The sequence below is a fragment of the Chaetodon auriga genome, chromosome 9, assembly GCF_051107435.1.
Source record: "Chaetodon auriga isolate fChaAug3 chromosome 9, fChaAug3.hap1, whole genome shotgun sequence".
Classification (NCBI taxonomy): domain Eukaryota; kingdom Metazoa; phylum Chordata; class Actinopteri; order Chaetodontiformes; family Chaetodontidae; genus Chaetodon; species Chaetodon auriga.
Genome location: NC_135082.1, coordinates 22,037,501 through 22,057,298, shown reverse-complemented (window position 1 = coordinate 22,057,298; position 19,798 = coordinate 22,037,501). Strand labels below are relative to the sequence as shown.

At 43.4% G+C, this 19,798-nt stretch overlaps 1 protein-coding gene across 1 annotated transcript in view; it reads right to left on the bottom strand.

Annotated features, from left to right (window-relative positions):
• Nucleotides 1-269: 269 nt before the first annotated feature.
• fgfrl1a (fibroblast growth factor receptor like 1a) overlaps nt 270-19,798 on the bottom strand; it is a 65,261-nt gene continuing 45,732 nt past the window's right edge. The window contains exons 4-8 of the mRNA XM_076738823.1: nt 11,951-12,028; nt 7,738-8,034; nt 4,552-4,724; nt 4,256-4,436; nt 270-3,893 (exon numbers count right to left, since the gene is read on the bottom strand). Coding sequence (XP_076594938.1) covers nt 3,472-3,893; nt 4,256-4,436; nt 4,552-4,724; nt 7,738-8,034; nt 11,951-12,028 — 1,151 coding nt within the window. The 3' untranslated portion in view covers nt 270-3,471. The remainder of the gene's footprint in view (nt 3,894-4,255; nt 4,437-4,551; nt 4,725-7,737; nt 8,035-11,950; nt 12,029-19,798) is intronic.

The following is a 19,798-nucleotide window of genomic DNA, read 5'->3' as shown; positions in this document are numbered from 1 at the left end:
TTTAATAAAAATAAATTAGAAACATGTTCTTTTTGAATCTTGAGACACTTGCGCCTTTGTTTTGTGGGCCAATGTGTTGCTAGAGCTACCGTCTGGTCCAAAGCATTCTCCTAAATTAAACAGTTACTATAATTTCAATGCTAATGTAATCCCATGTAAATGCTAGTGGTAAGTGTACATATACAGTCTATTGGCAGTCCTTTAGCTCTGACACAAAAAACTTGGGTTTGAAATATGAAATGAGTGAAAAAAGGGAACTGATCTGAGGAAAATTTTACTGTTCAGGGTGACTTTGTCAACAGACGTTTCAAAACAGTAACAAAGGGGGCACTTGGAAACCTCGGCCAAGACCAACAGTCCACTGACCACAGTCATCGTATTTTACAGTTAGCTATGTTTTGTCACTATTTAACTTTACTACCATCTACTGGATTTTAGATTTATGGCATTTTTTCCAGCCAGGCCAAATGATCTATCTTGCAATGGTAACGATAAGTGAAAAATAATTTGTGTATCTGGACCTGGGATTCAGATCTGCTGCTCTGGGTTCTTCCTTCAGACAATGCTACACTCTTCCACCAGTTTTTCCACAATCCTGCTGCCAAACAGACAAACGAAACCTGCTCGGTGAATGTAAAGAAGAACATGTCGGAGGGAGAGAAAAGTCTTAACATTCAGAAAGTGAAACAACTAATAGTTGGTTTCAAAGCTGTGGTCTGCAGGCTCCTGGTTCTTTTCTGGGCAAAGATAACATACCAATGAGTATTATGAAAATGGTCTGCCGAGAGAAACATTGACATGATATGAAGGCAATCAACTACACAGAAGGCCAGTTTCTGCATTTTTAATTCTTATGTTTAAACATCTCTGGACAAAGTCACCCCACACGGCTGAGTGTGCCTTTCAGAGGGGGCTGTAACCTCAAACAGATCAATATCTAAAGCTTATCTTATATCATGTTTTTAAAATAGTGGTCAGATTCATGAGCTCGCACACTGAAGATGGACACCTGAGAAAGAGTGAAAGAAAGTGTGTTGTACAGGAACTGGCTGTGAACTAAAGCTTTTGTTGGGGCAGGTTTCCAGCGAGGTTTGGGTCAATGTTAGTGATTTTATGAAGGTGTGGTGTGAGGAAACGTCCCAACACCTCCCAGGAGCTGTGAAAGCAAAATGCAATGATACAATCTGAGTTAAACTAACACTGGGTCTGCAGCAAGAGGGTTGTGTAACACCTAAAAGGAGTAGGAGACTGCCTTGGACAGTGAGAGCGGCTCGTGGACCAGTCTACCAACACTTATCAGAAACTGAGCTTATAATGGCTTTGAAAACAGCTAAATCAAGGATCATTTATGTAGTGAACTAATTGCTTTACTCGGAACAGCTGCTGGTGACCTTTACAAATGAAAGGCCCCGAATTCCCGCACAGGTGTTTTCAGTTAATGTGGCTGATTAGACCTCTGACGGATGAAGGCAGGAGAAACCATGTTGAGAATTACTTTTAAGTCAATCAAATGGTTAGTTTTCAGTTGTCCCACAGTAAAAGGTGCAACAAGACGAGATCAGAGTGAGGGAAGTATTAATCAAGTGCACTTTGCATGTAGTGGCACAGCTTCAAAATGAGGTCTAATCACCCAAGAGGAGTGAAAACCCCTGTGGGGGAGCACCACGGGTGTGTGGGGGCTTTCAAATGGCATTAACATGAGAACAAAGTGGAACCTAAAGGTGAGAAAATGCTTAAAAACTAACATGAAAATGCATTTCAAACAAATTTGTAGATCTTATCATTGAGAACATCTCTTAAAGTGGTCGATAAAAGTAGTTGTAAATCTGCAGACGAGTAAGTAAAAACATACAGAGCCAAATATTCCAGACTTGCTTGAACATCTCAAGAACTTAATAGAAGTCATTGCACTCAGAGCAGTTTATGAACTTGTAGCTCGTCAGTGGGGACTGCGACCTCTCTGCAGGATATATGGCTCTAAATTTAAGTACAAAAATTACAGATATTTGATTCACTTTTACCTTCTTTGTATCTAGAATGTCTCGACTGCAACATCATCCATTTTCACTGCTCTGAAGGTGAGAAGGCAGCCCTTTACCCAAAACCTTTCATCTTCAGATAAAACCAACAGGTGAGACGCTCTGTTTTCTAACAAACCACGAGTGGAGAAAGGAGCACATGCAAAACCTGTTCCATTACTTGAGCTCATGTTGTGAGGCGCTTTAAGAAGAAGAGTTTAAGATGAAGTTCCTCTCTTGTAAGGCCCCTGAATCTCATGTCAGATTAAGAAGAATCTGTGACATCTCCAATTATCCAACAATGATCCACAAAATCTGGAAACAATTCTCTGAAGGCACCATTTTACACCGAGGCACTGATGATCATCCCTTTGTGCTGTTGGCTAAAGCAGCCGAATGAATGACATGAGGACCACTGATATCCTTCATGCCTGTCTTGAAAAGTCAGCGAGCATCAATCAAAGCTGAAAAGGAGAGGACGTGAAACAGGAAATGCCACCTCTCTCCAGGAAGTGAAGGGGCAGAAACGGTCAGCAGAGTTGTGGAGGAGCTCCTTGGCTGTGGCAGAAGTCACGCTGTAGCTGCTGCAAAGATCAGTCTACTAAGAAAGATCCACGCTGTCTGATCTACATCACCCAGTTTGACAGCAGCCCCCTTTCACACAGTACCCAGATAGCAGCTGAACCCGGCAGAAGCAAAAACCAGCAGCCGTCATCCTTGCCGAGGGTGTGGATACCGTGGGAGTTTGATTTGTGTTTTTTTATGGCTCAGTTGGGCTGATGCCTGAGATATACTCTGAAATTATGCTATTACATTACACACATGCTATATTGTTCTGTATAGATTACCCAGGATGAAGTAGCGTGCTAAATGCCATATAATCATATTCCACTATATACATGAGTAGCTATAGTTGGAGGCTGTATTTCTGCTGTTACTGAGGAGGCTGTGGTTGCGTCCAACATACTTCAAGAACAGAGGCAGATAAATTGTTGGGTTGTTAATTTACCTTGAAGCTGCAGAGTTCTTTGTGGCTTCAAATAAGGCCTTTGAGCAAAAAAAAAAAAAAGATGTAAAAATCTACAGAAAAGATCTCATATAAAAAAGGCTTGAATAAAACATGTTTTGGGACTTTTCTCTCATAGATCTCACTGGATTCAGCTCCAGATTGGCTAAAAATAAGGATCTTTGTCTTCTTTACATTCTTCATTGTTTGTGTCTTGAAAAAGTCCGTGTTTACACAATAATGTGGCTGCAGCAGGATGAGGAAGAGCTGCGTAATCCCATGTTTCTGTATATGAATCTGCATGGTCTCTTGAATGAAGCCTTCTTTGTTCTTTGCTCTGTATACCTGCAGTTAGTGTGAGACTGTTGTGAATACATCTGCATGCACAGGAACATGTTCATGTAGCAGTTGAATGTGAGACACCAACGCATGCTGCTAGCCTCGATGCTAACACTGGTAGTGAATATGCTGGTGCTGGTGTACTTTCCCGTCCACGTGTGAATGCGTGTGCGTGTGTATATCCGTGTAGATCTTCGGGTAGACCTTGGGAGCCAATCCAGCGCCCCCCTGAGCCAGGAGCAGCTGCTGATGGGCAATGTAGTCCTCATATGAAAGACAATCTTTATCCCCGTTGGCCTGTTGAGGAGGCAGCGCTGCGCAGGCTCGGTCACGATTGGCCGCAGGTAGGCGTTGGGCCGCGGGAAGGGCAGAGGATGAAGAGGAAGAGGAGCAGGTGCGTTTTGATTGGCAGAACCAGAGGAGGGCGGTGCCTAAGATGAAGGCAACACCTGCTGGTATTCCAATAATGACGGGCCAGGGGAGGCCTGGCGACGTTGCTGTGGGGACAGCGTTGGTTTGGGGCTTCAGATCTGCAAAAGAGCGGGAAATGAAGACATTAATGATCCAGATGATAAAATAACAGCTTGATTTGTTTGATGGGTCACGCAGCGTCCTGCTAGTGATGGCAACACGCTAGTTAGCTTAATATGCTGTTTAGCTGTTTTTTGTGAGTTAGTGTGTCGTTAGCTGATGTCGTTGGCTGATGATACAAAGGTGAATGTGTTGCTGCTTGCTGAAGGACTGTTTGGTTTGTTTAGTGGCTCGAGCAGGATGTGAGTTACCCGAACATGCTTTTAACTGGCTGATGTTAGATGTCACGTTGCATACATATCATACATGATCATATGAAATTCTCTCTGTGTTCATGTTTCTCTCTCTTTCTTCCTCTGACCTGGTAGCACCGTCAGGTAGGCACTCCTGAAGCTGTAGCCCATAGTATTGGCTCCCAGGCAGATGTACATGCCAGCATCCTCCTCCTTGGCTCTGGTTATCAGCAGCTTGTTGAGGTAAGATCCGTCAGGGCGCGACCAAACCTCCCCTGTAGGCAGGACCACAAAGCGATGGTCTCCAACCTTGGAATAAAGTACAAGTTTATGGACCAGTTCACTCAAATATTACTGGTTAGCCATTATTTGCCTCCGGGAATTGTGATTACATGCAGAAGCGGTTTTGGCAATGTGTTTGTACCTCTATGGTGGAGTTAAATTTGTTCTCGTCACCAGGTTCGACTCTTTTAAGCCACTGAATAACCGGCTTGACGTCACTGCGGACTTTACACTGGAAAGATGTGGTTCCTCCGTAGTCCACGGTGGTGTTGACGGGGTGAGTACCAGTCAGGATGGGCTTAGAGTTGGTACGCTCTGAAGACACCAAAGAGACAAACACAGACACATGCAAAGAAATATTTAATATCACTTGACAAAAACTGAATTAAAGAAATGGTTTGATTGCTGCAATCAGAATTAAAACGGGACAGAGAGGACGGAACATGTACTCTTTTTATTCAGTGTATTTGAACTGAATGAACGCACTGGCCCTGAGAAACCACAATGTGGTTTGAAAGCATTATTTACACAGTATCCTCTGTATTCAGCACCACATCCTCTCGCTCTGCTGAAGATATACAAACAGATCCCTTATCTTCAGCTCCTGCCTTTTCTATCTCAGTTTATACAGCAGAATAAACACACCTGCCAGAGACATTCAATAGTCTCCTTCTCAGTATCTGCTAATGCAATCTCACGAGAACATAACCTGAGAAAATTAGATTTCTGTTTACATCAGTTGTTTTTCTTTCTTCGATAGAATTTAAAAGGCATCTTCAGTTTTACCTGTGTTACAGGATTAATTCACGACGTTGGAGAGGACTAGTTTTCACTGGCTTTCAGGGAGGCTCATGTGGAAAAGTTCAGATGTTTGTTTTTCTTCATAAACAGGTTTGAAGATCGCTGTTGCTGTCAGTGCATTTGTAGTGCTGCAGAGAGCCCAGAGTGCTATAAATGAAACTATTTAAGCTTTAAATGTGTTAATGTAGTCACAGCACGTCCCAAAGGAAGGGAGGGCAATGCTCAAGGGAGGGGGGGCTGAATGGTGCATTTAATGTGTCTCATCTCAAACTTACTTCAATCCCAGCTCTAAAAATGATCATATTAATAGGTACTACGTTCAGGTATCTCTATTTATGGATTATTTATAAGCTTTGTGAGAGCTTTCCTGGTTTTCTGCCATGGACTCCTATTTTTGGTTTTCTTTCTAACAGCTGTGAATGACTGACAGCTGAGTGAACCTCTACTGATAGAGAAAATGTCACATTTGACATAAGCGAGCAGCGGTTTGATTTACTTCCTTTCTATTACTGTGTGTGTGCAAGTGTCTCTCAGGAAAGACTACAGCTGTACTTTAATACACAACAGATGTGGCGAGTAAAGCGAGAGGAGCTGGTCTGAGGCTCTCAACAGAGCCATCACATGCAGTAACATACTGTTCAGTGCGCACACACACATTTAACTCCACCAAACAGCTTGACATTAAATCATCGCAGCACCAAAACAGCTTTTGCAGCTTTCGAACACAAGCTAATGCTTCAAAAAACATTCACAGCTCGTCATAACGCACATTCTGCTCTCACCAGTAAAACTAGACCCTTTTCAGACTAAAACTGCAGCTGGCTCACTTTCCAAAGCGAAAAACCTGCTCAGCATTCCTCACTCGCTTGACTGATGTTTACTGACAAGCCTGGTGCTGATCAATAAATGCCACTGATGTGAAAAGAGGCTTTAAAAGTTATTTTAAGCTTCTATTATTGGTGCAACTCATTAGCCGGCACGCTGATGCATGTGGGCGCCGCGGCTCGACTTTGCAACCAACCACAGCAGACTCATTAAATTAATGTAAGAAGGATCCAAATGTTTTAATTTGGACATTTAAATGTTGGTTGATACTCTTCCTGTTGTTCAAAATTGTGTAAATTCAAGTTGAATGAGACAAATTTTAGCAACATCCTTCAAGAAAACGCCGTCTTATTCAACGTTAGGACTTTTAAATGATCTACAAGTGACTCTCTGACAAAAAGTTAATACTTCGATATATTAAATTGTGTAAAAGAAACCTGCTGACGACTGAAAATCTTCACGTCTTTCTCAAAACAATGTAAATCTGTACTCGGGCCCTTTCCAAACAGAGCAGAGATGTTTTATGAAAACAAAGCCTGGTCATGGGCATCAGAGTCTTTGCCAGCAGATCACTTAAATAGTTGAAAAGGAAATTATGGTGTTTTTGATCATACGATCCTCTTCTTTTACATAATTGCTGTATTGTGAGTCAGGAGGGAAACAAAACCCATTTCAAACCCTGTGATTTAGCCAGACAGGCCTCTGCACAACAATAATACACAGAGCGTGTACAGCGTGATGTATGTTATTGTTTGGGTGGGAGACGTTCCCTGCTGGTATATAACATATCACCATATCGTGTACCAGCAGGAAGGACTCACACACACCACAATTACAAAAATGTGCTTTCTGATGTGTCACGGCATGAAATGACCACATGCTGCCATATTTTTACATGCATTAAAACTTTTACAGGCACATTTTTATGAGTCTGGATCTCTTAAAAGTAGTGCAGAAACAACTGATGAATGGATTAGTCAGATTTGATCAGGTAATTGTTTTTCATTATCTGGCAAAAATGGCAGTATAAGGATTTCCCAGCAGCTTGAGTTGGACGGTTTGCTGCTTCTCTCCATTTTCTGTGTGTCAGTTTGGGTTTTGGACTGTTGTTAGGACAAAACAAGCAATCTAACAATGTCACCTTGAACTCTAATAATCGAGACATTAAGGAATAAACTTTACAGTTGCAGCCCAACTTGAAAACTTCTCCTAAAGCTCCAACTCTTGGCGTCAATAAAATAAGTCCAAGAGAGACTAAGAATTAGAGAGAGCTGATTCATACGTGTATCAAACATCATGATTCAACATTTCAAATGTGGTCAGGAGTCAATATTGCTGTTGCATGACTTAAACATTACTCATGCACTCATTACTCTTGGGGCTTCTCTTTAAAGTTTCTCTCTTTAGGTCTTTAAGTCTCTTTAGTTTCTCTTTAAGTCTCTTTAAAGTTAACATAACTCCAAACTGTTGCTGTCTGACAATAACCTTTTGAGTAGGAAAGCTCTCTACCTTATGGACTATGGAGGCATTTCAGTCTAGTGCTTAATAAATAAATAAATAAAAAAGTAAAAAAAGTCATAATAATAATAATGTAATTATTTCCTAGCCCTGTTTCCACTAACACTTCCACTTGTTTGGACACTTAAACTTAAAACAGCCTTAACCAATCAGATCTATATCTTTGCAAAGCATGGCGACTCACGTATGACTTCCACTTTGTAGGTGGCGTTGATCTCTCCTGCTCTGTTGGAGACGTGGCAGGTGTACTTCCCGCTGTGCTCCGGCGTCAGGTTCTTCAGACTCAGAGTCCACCTCTTCTTCTTGCCTTCCTCCCCTCCTGCTCCGCCGTCCTCGTCCACCAGCGGCCGGCTGTCTTTCAGCCAGACGATGTCGGGGCGAGGGTTGCCGCTCGCTGTGCACTTCAGACGCACCGAGCTGCCCACTGGGCGAGCGATGACGCGCTTCCTCATCTTTGACGGCTGGGTGAAACGTGGACGCACTGCGAGGGGAGAGAAGGTGAAGCGGAGGATCGAACTATAATTAGAAAGAGGACTAGAACTGGAAAACAAGTGTGCTGCTCTCAGCTGCCTGTGCAATATGGAGGCTTGATGTTAAGTTCATGTAAAGAGATAAATAAGCAGGAGCTCTTTCTGCCTCTCGGTCAGCTACAGGTGGGAAAAAGAAAGGCAGGAAAGAAAAGAACAGTTATTAGCAGAGATAAAGGGTTTAAAGAGCAGTTTTATATTTACAAGCAGTGTTCTGATTTTCAGACCTGTGGAAAGAGAACAGGCTGGGAAAGGCTGCTGAATTCATCAGAGTCTTACATGTGACTTTTATAAGACGTACAGGGCGAAAAAAGACACAGAAGAAGGTCCAGATATGCTTTGAGCAAGTTTTTATTTGCTCCTCATGCCAGAACGTTTTGCTATTAGAGAAATATAAACATCATTAGCATTTTGAAGACACGTTGGCTTCATTGATTTTAAAGTTTTACTATATTTTTCTTTGTATTGTGTTCTGAAATCTCGAGCTAACTTACTGTCCACCTGGATTCTTCTGCCTCTTTGAGAACGCAGCAGTCGATTAGGCAGCTGCATAATATCAAGTTTCCTTTAAGATAAGATCAAGCCCACATTGTTTTACTGTCTCTTTAAAAGAAGAGTTGATAAAAATACAAGCTACTGTTTGTTAATGACACAAATACTCCAAAGGGAGTCCCCGGAGCTGTTCGAGACTCTCTGTGATCACACAGAGATTGTTTGCTTGACTTTATGAACTCTGTGTTGTTTCCTCGTTGCTCAATCTGACGTTTTATTGGTTGAACCCTTGTTTATGCACGCGGACATCTGCAGCAACTAATGTGATTACAAATTAATTTTCTGCCCCACAAATATTCTGCACTGGTGCGTAACCTAACTACACACTACGAAATCAATTTCTTTGAAGTTAATAATAATCTGCATCTACACACAAGCGCATTCATGCCTGATGTGAAAAGACTTTCCTTGTTGCAACACACTGATGTGTGTTTCCACAAACTGTAAACAAGAAAGATGGAACTGGGAACAAATCGAATCATCTCCCTTACATTGAGGGACTTTTTAGGGCTTACAGTGAGACTTGGTAACTTGTCAAGATGGACTTTTTTTTGCAGTGTTACGAGCGTCAGACAGGCTGAGGTCATCGCCACAGGCTGTGCCAAGTATTCCATGTTGTGCTGTAACAACATATGGCAGCGTGCCTCTTGGTATATACAACCTAATTTGCTGTAATAAACCTAGCTGTTTTGTTTGAGAAAAAAAATGTCTGAATCACTTCCTCTTCCCCTGACACAAGACTTACTCACATGACCGGGAAACTTCACACACAAACGCACACCAGATCCTTTATTTTCCACTGATCCAGCACCTCTGACCACAGGTTTGTACACCTCTGCTGCTCTTAAAGAGAAGCCCCCCACCCCCTCCCCCAACATCATGCATCCACGAGATCCCACCATAAAACTCAGAAACCTGCTAGACAGCTACAGTATGTCACATCACTGTAATTATGAATGAATGAACCTGTGCACATAAAAAACAGACAGTGACTAGACATCACACCAAACATCCATTCATTCATGCAAATCCTTTCTTACAAAGCATAAAATGGCCAGTTAACCTCAAACACCTATTCAAACATCCCTCCATGGAGTTGCATGACTGACCCAACCTAACCCAAGCCTGCGCATCTATTCATACACACACATCCCTCTTTTTAAAAAAAACCCACATCAATCAGTGAACAGTGAAAACAGATCAAAGAGGAAAAAAAAACGATCCAGTAGGGAGGGAGGAGAGGAAATCAGTCACAGGAGCGCTTGATTTTACTGCCCTCATGTTCCAGCCACAGCAGATAGCCATCAACCAGGGCGATAAATCACCCCGAAACTACTGCAGTTGCGTCTCCTTCATTGGACACAGTTATTATTCTAGCTCCGGGTAAACAAACAGGGGGGAGAGTTATGTGACGGGTTTGCGCGCTCAAATGTGGAGATTTCTCTACGGCTGCGTTACTCAGCGGAATATAGTCCTCCGCTGACCGACAGGAAGCTGGGCAGGATGACAAAACAAACATACCCAAAAGGCTTTTAAGTCTCGCCTTTGTCCCCCCTCCCAAGTCTAAGAAAAGCTACTGGACTACAGCTGAACTGCGATCAGAGTCAATAGATCTACCAGAGTGGGGAAAGTAGAGCAGAGGAGCAGAAGACAATGATGTATGGTTTACTGTTTTGGCAGTGTCCTACTTTGATGATTGCATAAATTAACTGGCTCAGCCTGAAGTTAATTGAAAAAAGGAAGGGAGATCCAAAGCAATGGGCAGCTGAAGTGATTTGGATAAATGAGATGAGACTGAGCAAAATACAGCAAAGTGCAACTGAAATGAACTGATTTATATTGTCTAAGATGAACCAAACCAAACAGAAATTAAGGAGAGAACAGATGGAAAGAGAAAGAGTGAGGTTCAAATTGAGGTTAGCACATACAGAGGACTGACAGATTACTTAAAAACAGGCGAATAAAACTGGAGTGACGGCAGCGAAATGGAGAACAAAGAGAGCCAGAGATGGAGTGAAAACAATGAAAAAAAGCAAAGGTAAGAGAGCGGGCACGCTCAGAGGCAGAAAGAAAAACAGGGAGAGGAGGAGGAAGGGCGAACTGACGAAGAGGTGATAGAGAGAGGGAAGAGGGGAGAAGGTGAGAGCCAGAGCGGGCGAAAGGGCAGGCTTGTTCTGGGTCTCAGGGGCCACTTCAGCGCCACACTTCACAGTGTAAAAATACTGCTGACCCTCCGACTGACTGCCTTTGATGAGAGAGCGTGTGTGTGTGTGTGTGTGTGTGTGTGTGTGTGTGTGTGAGCAAGAGAGCCTTGTGATTTCCAACTTTAATTCTGAGATTGAGGATTTTTTGCTAACTGGGGGTCATTTTTTGTGGTGGATGCTAGCATTAGGATTACATTTCTCATTTATTTATGTGTGTCTGTGCATTAATTATGGCGCTAGAGCCAGCAGGCGGTTAGCTTAGCCAGGTGTCTTCTCCAAAATGACAAACAATCCCTTTTTTAAAACTTAAAGTTGAGTTTACACATTGTCAAGGATTTATCAGTATAATTATGACATGTTAGGTTATCTATTTGATTGTCCACCGCTGCTGGATGACGTCTCACTGCAGCTGATCCAGGATCAGCTCTTCTGCCGGGCGCCTGTGTTGGCGCTCCTGCTGTCGCCGATCCGGCCCCATTCAAATAAATACGGGGCTAAAGTCGGTTCGAGCGCGGCCGCAGCCGAAGCGGTGAGTGTGTGCATTTGGTTGTGAGTGAGCACGCAGAGCAAACAGACGAGGAGAAAGAACGGGCGTGAAAAAACAAAGAGAGCGCTGCAAAGGAGCAAATGTTTGTTGACATCTAAGTGTGAATGTGCAAGGACGGTTATGGCGGAGAGAAAGAGAGGGAGCTGGATAAAAGGATAACTAAAAGCAAAGAAAGGAGGGTTAAGTTACATGACAGGAAGACCAGGGAGACTCAGGACAAGGGGGGAGGAAGGAATGCGTCCCACCAAATCACACCTCACACAAATAGACTGCTCTCCACTCTGTCAGAGCCAATTATCTGAGCAAACAGCCAGCCTGATGTGTGCCTGTGTGTGTGTGTGTGTGTGTGTGTGTGTGTGTGTGTGTGTGTGTGTGTGTGTGTGTGTGTGGGCACACACTCTCACCTTCTCCCCTCTGGACAGTGTGAGCAACGTGTTTATTGCACATCCCGCTACTGTACTTTTTCAAATGTTAAGTCTGTCTAACGTGTCACCTCCAGGCTTCCGTCTCATCTTAAAATCTTTAAATACCAGCAGTGATGAGTTCAGAGAAGTTATGAGCGCTTACCCAGTTTCCCAGCCAGCTCTGGGGCATGATCAGCGTCACCGTTGGCCATCCCTGCTGCACCTCTTGAACTGGAGTCATCTGGTTAGAGAAAGACGAGACGCATCGTGAGTGACCTGACAGCTTCTGAAGTAATAGTAATAATCTGTACAAAGAGACCTGATGCAGCGTATTCGAGTGTACTTTTAAGTGTCGGTGCTGAATGTCTTGATGAAATTGGGATTTCTACACCCACTTGTCGCTCCAGTTAGAGCGCAATAAATGTATTCATAAAAAATACGGCTAGATCTAGGTGCTAAAAAAGCTAAAAAAAAAGTATCCATGAGGCCTCATGACTGTCTGCATGTTAGGAGGATTTTTTTCTGTTTTCTATCAGCATCTGTCAGCTGTTTTATAGGATGCAGCCGTTTCAGCACGGGGTCATGATGTATGATCGATTGTTCAGCATCATAAATCACTGAAATATTGGCTTACTCTGCCAAACTGGATGCAGATGAAGCATCGCTGTCATAAACATTTTAAAACATGTAGACCTTAGAGTTAAAGACACAGGTTTGTAGGTGAAAACAGTGAAAGTAGAACATCATAGGTGGATCAACAGTTCGAGAAGCAGGCTGCTGACGGGGAGTCCGGTGGGTCGATTCCCCGATCCGGCAGCTTGGTGAGGACCGAAGCCAGGTCCAGAGGCTTCTAGCTTTCAAAACTTATTTTCCATCCAGTCCTCTGCCCTCAACACCCCCACCATGCCAAATGACAAATAACATGATATCTCTGTCCATTAGTGTGACCGTGCCAGAGGCTTGCTGTATCTCACTGGTGATGAAAGCGGTAAAATTAATCCTACGAGTCCTGTAACATTCCTCTACCCATAACCCAAAAACTATTAGCTCCTGACTCACGAGAGAGCACAGTCATAATGTGGGCCTTTAACATCAAAAAAAAAAAAAAAAAACATGCTCCAACGAGCAAAATCTTTTTTTCATGTGTCCTCACTGTATGTGCCTGTGTCTTTAAATACAGTATCACATTGCTTTTACTCTCACGCTGGTGTATCGGTTTCTCTCCCTCGGCATGTCTTCCTACACTGATTATCAAAAAGATACAAACATCTGTCTGGACCTTCACGCTAGGAACCGCTTCAAGATGGAACCAATGCATCCGAGGGGCCCTTTAACAGGGAGGTGGGGAAGGCTGATGCAGTGCAATATCAGCTCTGTCAAAATACATGAGGCGGGGGGCGTGCGCTTAACTTGGCTTGAACCTGAAACTTCAACCAAAACCTGTTGGCAGTTATAGAAAGAAAGAAAAGGGAATCAAAGAGCCTGCAGGAAATACATGAGAGTGCTGCGTAATTGTAAATGGATATGTTTATCGCGCGTGTTGGTACATATACGGATCTGTGTTAAGATTTTAAAAGACCACCTGAAAGCTCGGAGTGTTTAATGCAGCGCCAAATGTCTTTAAAGCATCACTATTTGGACGATGGAATGAAAGACGCATATGAAATGCAAATACGAGGCATGACCTGCATCCTCGGGGCTGGTATTAATAGCATGCTGTTGCAGACCCCGTATGAGTGCGTTTGTGTGTATCTGAGTGACTGACATGAATTCCTGTATGGGTGTGTCAGTGCATGTGTGGGTGCGTGTGTTCTGACGTTATTTAACTAAGTGGTAACTTGAGGTGCTGGTATTCCCGTCGCACCTCGCTCCCCCATCCCTCCCTCTGACGCCCCCTTCAACCCTCCCTCCTGCCACATGCACGGCGTGTTCTGAGAAAGGGCAGCGCGTTTGAAGCCGAGCGGCACGGGGGTCTGATCTGAAGGGGGAACATGGTTTAGCACTCTTAACAGCTAGAAAACCCTCCCCCAGGCCTGGTGCGAGCCTGTAAACCTTACTTGGCAGACCTCCTACAGACCCACTCACAGAGGGGGGCTGGACCGCTTCCACTGTCTGTACAGTGCAGCCATACAACCGAAGTATCAAAGTATTGCCCAAATTCAAAACATATCTCTGTACAGCAGCTGTATATTGTGATACTGACGCAGAGACAAATCAGCTACAGAAAATGGCATGCGTTTGGACTAACAATATAAGCGATACAGACACTAATAGATTTCAGATAGAGGTAGCATAAAGAGCTACACAGTATGAAATGTTACATGTTCTGGACTCAGTGTCCATGCAGACAACGCATTCATTGTTTGTACTCCAGTGTAGACATTTTGAAGTTCAGTCTACAGACCAGGTAGTGCCTCCCTGCTCCATTTATGGACTAGAAGATTAGGAAGTCTGTGCACCTTCTTATAGTGTGCCTTTCTGTACCTTTGTCCTTGCCTGAGTGCGATATGTGGATGGGTTTTTGTGTGGATGACTGGCTTGGAAGATGAAATTCCTTTAAATTGGCTCATCTGTGTCTTTACTACGGTGGCCAATACGGGCAAACGTGCTGCAAAAGCCCAAAACATTTCCATAAGGAGAAATGTGCTGCAGCTTCAGAAACGATGCAGGTTCAAAAACACAAATGAAAATTAATTCTACTTTAGTCCTGAATGAGATAAAGATCCTCTGAAAGGACAAAAAAAAAGGAAAATTCAAGTTGGTTCTTTCGTGATCTAACATCAAGCTCACTGACTTCTTGTAACTGAGCTGAGCAAGATGAACAACTGCTACTTGCTTAAAGCGATAGCACACCAAAAATGGTCATTTGTCATTGGTTGCTGTTATTGCAGGTGAAATAATAGTAAAGTTTGTGCGTGAATACAACACAGATCACATCAGCAGAGTGTCAGTCTTCACCAGAACAACAGCACAGAGCAGAAACTGCTTCTTTAGAGCTCCAGTGTTTATGTCTGACCGTAAACATGTGATGTCCCACGCACGACCAGCCGACTCCTCCATTTTATCAAACCTTCATCCAATTCATTCTTCAGAGAGCAGGGAGAACCAGCTGAAGGTGAGCAAACATCTATATATGTATATATGTATGGCACGGTGAGTGAAACTGTAACAGAATCTCACATCTGTCCGAAGGTTAAACATCCAGCCCTCACCGACAGTTTCTGCCAGCAGAGTCCGTTTTACACCTTTCTTCAGCTCTGTTATACGAGTGCAGGTTGGGGGTAGACTTAATGTTTCACCGTTTGTTTCAAGTTGAACACACACAGAGCAGAGAACATATTCCCTCCCTACTTCAGCTGTTTTCAATAAACAAAAAGTTTCCTTCTGATCCCGTTCCACCTTCTAATGTTCGGCCAGATACTTTGGCTGGAGATTACAACAACTAATCCACACACACACACACACACACGCTCACATGGCCACATAAACACACATAGTCCTGCATAGGTGAGGGCAAGTTGTGTAAGTGAGCATATATGTACACTCACTAACTCTGATATGCAAAAGGCGTCTTTATAGTGGAGTCCCGAGCCGATCCTATGGATCAGCATCTGTCTGGGCATATTTTAACGGATCCTTTACCTCAGGTGGGCTCAGCATTTACAGCAAAATGCATAGATTCACAAGAGCAGTGTGCAAAACATTCAGGTAAAAGTCAAGCTGGTGTCTGAGCCAAAGACTGATTGTGAGGGAAGAAGCTTCACTCTCATACAAAACTATTCATCATCTGAGATTTGTAAATCTTGTCTGTAGCTGATTGTGTTGCATCACTTTCAGGGGTTGCATTCCCCCACTTAATCTTTCATTCACATCATGTCAATAATTTCAGCTAATGACCCTGGACCTTCAGCATTTGGATCAAGTAGCTTGTTAAAAATAAGGCGTGTCAGATTAAGCAGGTTACAGCTGTTATGTCAGTGTGTCAGATACACATTTAGTCATTTAGGTAACTTAAGTGAGCATTGCGTCAGACGCAGTATTAAGATCTGGATCAGGGCCGAACAATACTTCATCCCTAGAAAACAAAATGAAACCGACGGATAAACAAGACAGAAAAAAAGCGTGGTTTCATGCCAAGAACTGAACTTAAAGCTGGATCGTTAACGTTGGAGAAACCGTATCTGCATTACTCCTTTCATCATTTATGAGGTTTGTGCTCTTTTTTGATCTCTTAGTTTATTTATTTATCCCGTCCTTCACTCTCTCTCTCTCCCCATACCTTCTACCTATTTTCTTCTTTCTTTTCATTCCTCTCTCTTTCAATCTTCAGGGGGTAAATGGTTCAACAGTGTGCTACATTTCACACATTCACTGGCTGGGGGTACCCCCGTATGAGTGTGGGTGTGTATTGGGGGTCTATTTGTATAACCCCTTCTTGTATTTACACTTAGGTCTTTAGAGAAAAGGCAGCATTGGACACACTCAGAAATATGAGTCCCAACAGGCCAGTGTGTGTGTGTGTGTCCAGGGGGCCAGTGTTTTCCTAAAGGGTCATGTCCTTCCAGGTTTTAATATAGAGACACTGGATATGTGGCTAGAACCTCTGTGCGTGCATGTGTTAAAGCTGGGGTAGGCAGTATTTTTTGGCGTCACTGGGCAAAATTCAGTAATAACCCTTCAGCATATTGTAATTCAAGTGGTCCGAGAGAAAACTAGACTTCTGCACCTCCGTTTGGCTCCCTTTTCAGGCTTCAGGAAGTCTAGCCCGTGATGGGAGACTCTGGCCAATCACAGGTCACTTCAGAGAGAGGGCGTTTCTACTGGCTGCAGATGCGTGTGCACGTCCCTTCAGATGCTGAAAGCCTGATTCAATGGAGGAAAATCTTGTAGAAAATCCTGCAATTTGAGATAAATTTCCAACTCTTCCTTTGCCTACACTGGCGTGCAGTGCAAAACACACGTGAACCCGCCTCCATGTGGAGTGATGGGCTCCTTATGCTCGATGCCATGGCACTCGCATCAAGGAGAGGCAAAGAGGCATGATGACAGACGGTGGGGAATAACTCCGGTGTTAGACGGAGTCACAGCTGCCTCTGAAGCCTGAGGCACTCAGCCCTGGAGTCGCAAGGCGCTGAACGGGCGAGAGAGACTGCTTCTTGGCGAGGCTCACGCCAGACACAGTGGGCCCTACAAGGCATGAGGTTTCGCAGGGCAAACGACTCCTTTACTTGTGGGTGTGAGTGCAGAGTGACACGAGGCAGCAGAGAGAGGAGGTTGTGCGTAGGTTAGCACAGGTTCTGCCTGCTGCTGCCTTAAGAGATACGCTTCTGGATAGAGACAGAGATGTTTCTGTGTCAGCACCTACCGACCGCTGGCTGTTGCAACATCAGGGCTAAAACCAGCCCAATGTGTGTGTCTGACAAACCCAGTAAACCACCGTTAGTCCTCTAAAACTGACCACGGTCAGAGTTTCAGGCTTCACACAGGCACAGCTTGCCTCACACTTCATCCAGGCTTGATGTTTCTCCTCATAATTCAGACAGGAGCTACCGCAAGCGGACAAGTTTTACACAACACTGGAAGAAGAGGCATTGTTCAGTGAAACCTGGGTCCCAGGAGGGTTTATTTTTGCTTCAGTAACAATAGTTTTGCTTTAAATATTGCAGGGGATTGCAGTTTTGTCCAAAAACTGAACTTTAACCCAACTGCATTGTATGTAAATGATGACAAACACCATGAAATAGAGACTAAAATTGCAATTTGACTCTAATTTTAACTTGATTTTAGTGTCTAAATAAGGTACGTGTCCAGCAAGTTGTTGTTGTGAATTTAAAGCTGTGCAAACCACTGTGACTGAAAAGACAAAGAAAAGTGAGCCAAACTTTAAAATTTGAAACATTGTGAGCAGAAAATTCACAATCAAGATGTCCTAATCTGTTCAAGTGACCTCTGGTAGACACAATAACGCGCACCACAGAGAATCTTGGATTACTCTTCGCAGGATAAGATGATAAATATTGTATCAGGCGTCACACAGATGAACTTCAGAACCTCATTCTTCAGTTTGGATCCGTCCTCCTCCGAAGCCGTCTACTGTAGGAACCAGCAGAACAAACACCATTCGTCCTTCAGCACTTTGTTGGCCTGTCAGTGCACTGACCCTCCACTAAAACACACACTGTCATTATAACCTCATCAGCTCGGCGATACTCTGGAAACAATGAAACCACATGTTATGTGGCTCTCTCTTATGTTATAAGCCCATTATTGCTGCTGTTGGAAAAACACGAGCGATTTGACATGTTCTGCACCGGAGGGGTTTTCTTTGTGGGTGAAGAAAGAGACATCCAGAGTCTCTCTCTCTCTCTCTCTCTCTCTCAGAGTATTACACACACTGCATTCTGACCCCACGTTCCACACATACTTTTCCCTCCAGCCGCAGTCATTTTAGGAGTATTTATTTGAATTTAGTTGCCACAAGTTGCGACATTACACACAGTGTCATTATAATGAATGGTTAGATCTGCATGCTGTGGCTCCAGATCCCAAATACAATACTGTGGATGCTCTGTGGAAACTTTCTGTCCGCAGCATGGGTCGCGTTATGTATGCAATTAGCAGCTCATGTAATCCTCCGTGGACAGTAGGTGTTTAATGTACTTGGGAAGAAGCCAAACCAGCAAACCGTACGGTGTGAAAGAGACACTGATGTGGAAATGAATCGTTTTAATGAAATAAAATAAATCAGTGAATAAAGGTTTAATAGGTACAAAGCGTCTTTCACTGAATCAGGCAGGAGTTCAGGGTCGTAATGCAGAATATATATTAATGATAAGGATGATATTTCAATGACACAAACTCAAGCTTTCAGTCGATGGACTTCGCTCAGAGTCTCTGTCTTAAGACCTTAAAGTCCTCCATCTTCAAGACAACTGTTAACATTTCTACCCGATGACTGAGTGATACAGCTGAACCCTCAGCTTTCTTAAACTATTATTTCCAGGGTCAAGAATGAACTTTTGTGCTGAAGGATGATGTTATTTTGGGCTGAAATGATTCGATGATTATTGATAAGGTGTCTGAGCGAATGAAATGGCAACAATTGTTTTCATTCATCAAGCAGAAATGTCAAAAACGGGCTGATTTCAGCTGCTTTGCTGCTTCTCTCTGTTTCATATCACTGTAATTTGCATATTTTTGGGTTTTGGATTGTTGATTCTACAAAACAGCAGCCTGCAGGGCTTGGACTCTGGAAACTTGTGATCAGCATTTTTCAACATATTTTGACATTTTATGCACTAAATGATTAATCAATTGAATTGAAACTGAAAGCTACTGATAACATTTTATTTTCATAATATTCGATGTTTTTGGTCTTTTTGGAGCGTTGTCAGATGAATCAGGAATGAAAACAATCATCAGTCGCAGCGCTAAAATTATTGTGATCTTAACTTGATCAGTTAAAGTCCTTCTAATCACTTACTGCTTAGAAGACATTTCATATTTCACATCCATTGTTCTGACACACGGACCAGAGGAAAAAAACCACAGTCTCTGCGCTAAAAGCTGTCAGATTCTCAGGAGAAAACAGAAAGATGTGCGCACACATGTACTCGTTTTCCACACGCGCGCGCACACACACACGCACACACACACGCGTCACTGTGATTTACACTCTCGCCTGTGGAGAGGCTGCGTAGCCTTATGGAAATCATTATAACTTGTGCTGCTACACAGTCCTCCATTAACAGCATGAGAGAGAGACATCGAAAGGGGCTGCGACGGAGAAAGAGAGGGAGCGCAACGGGAAACGACTGACTTTTAGAGGAGGTCAAGAGGAGAGAGATGAAAAGACGGAGCCGGAGAGAAAGAGGCGACGGAGCACAGAGAGATTTATTAAGTGTAACTGCAGAACAGACAATCACACACTAACAGTTAACGGCTACTCTCCGTGAGCGACAACACTGGCTTACATGACAGATTAGCGGCTTGTGTGCGTGTGTGTGTGTGT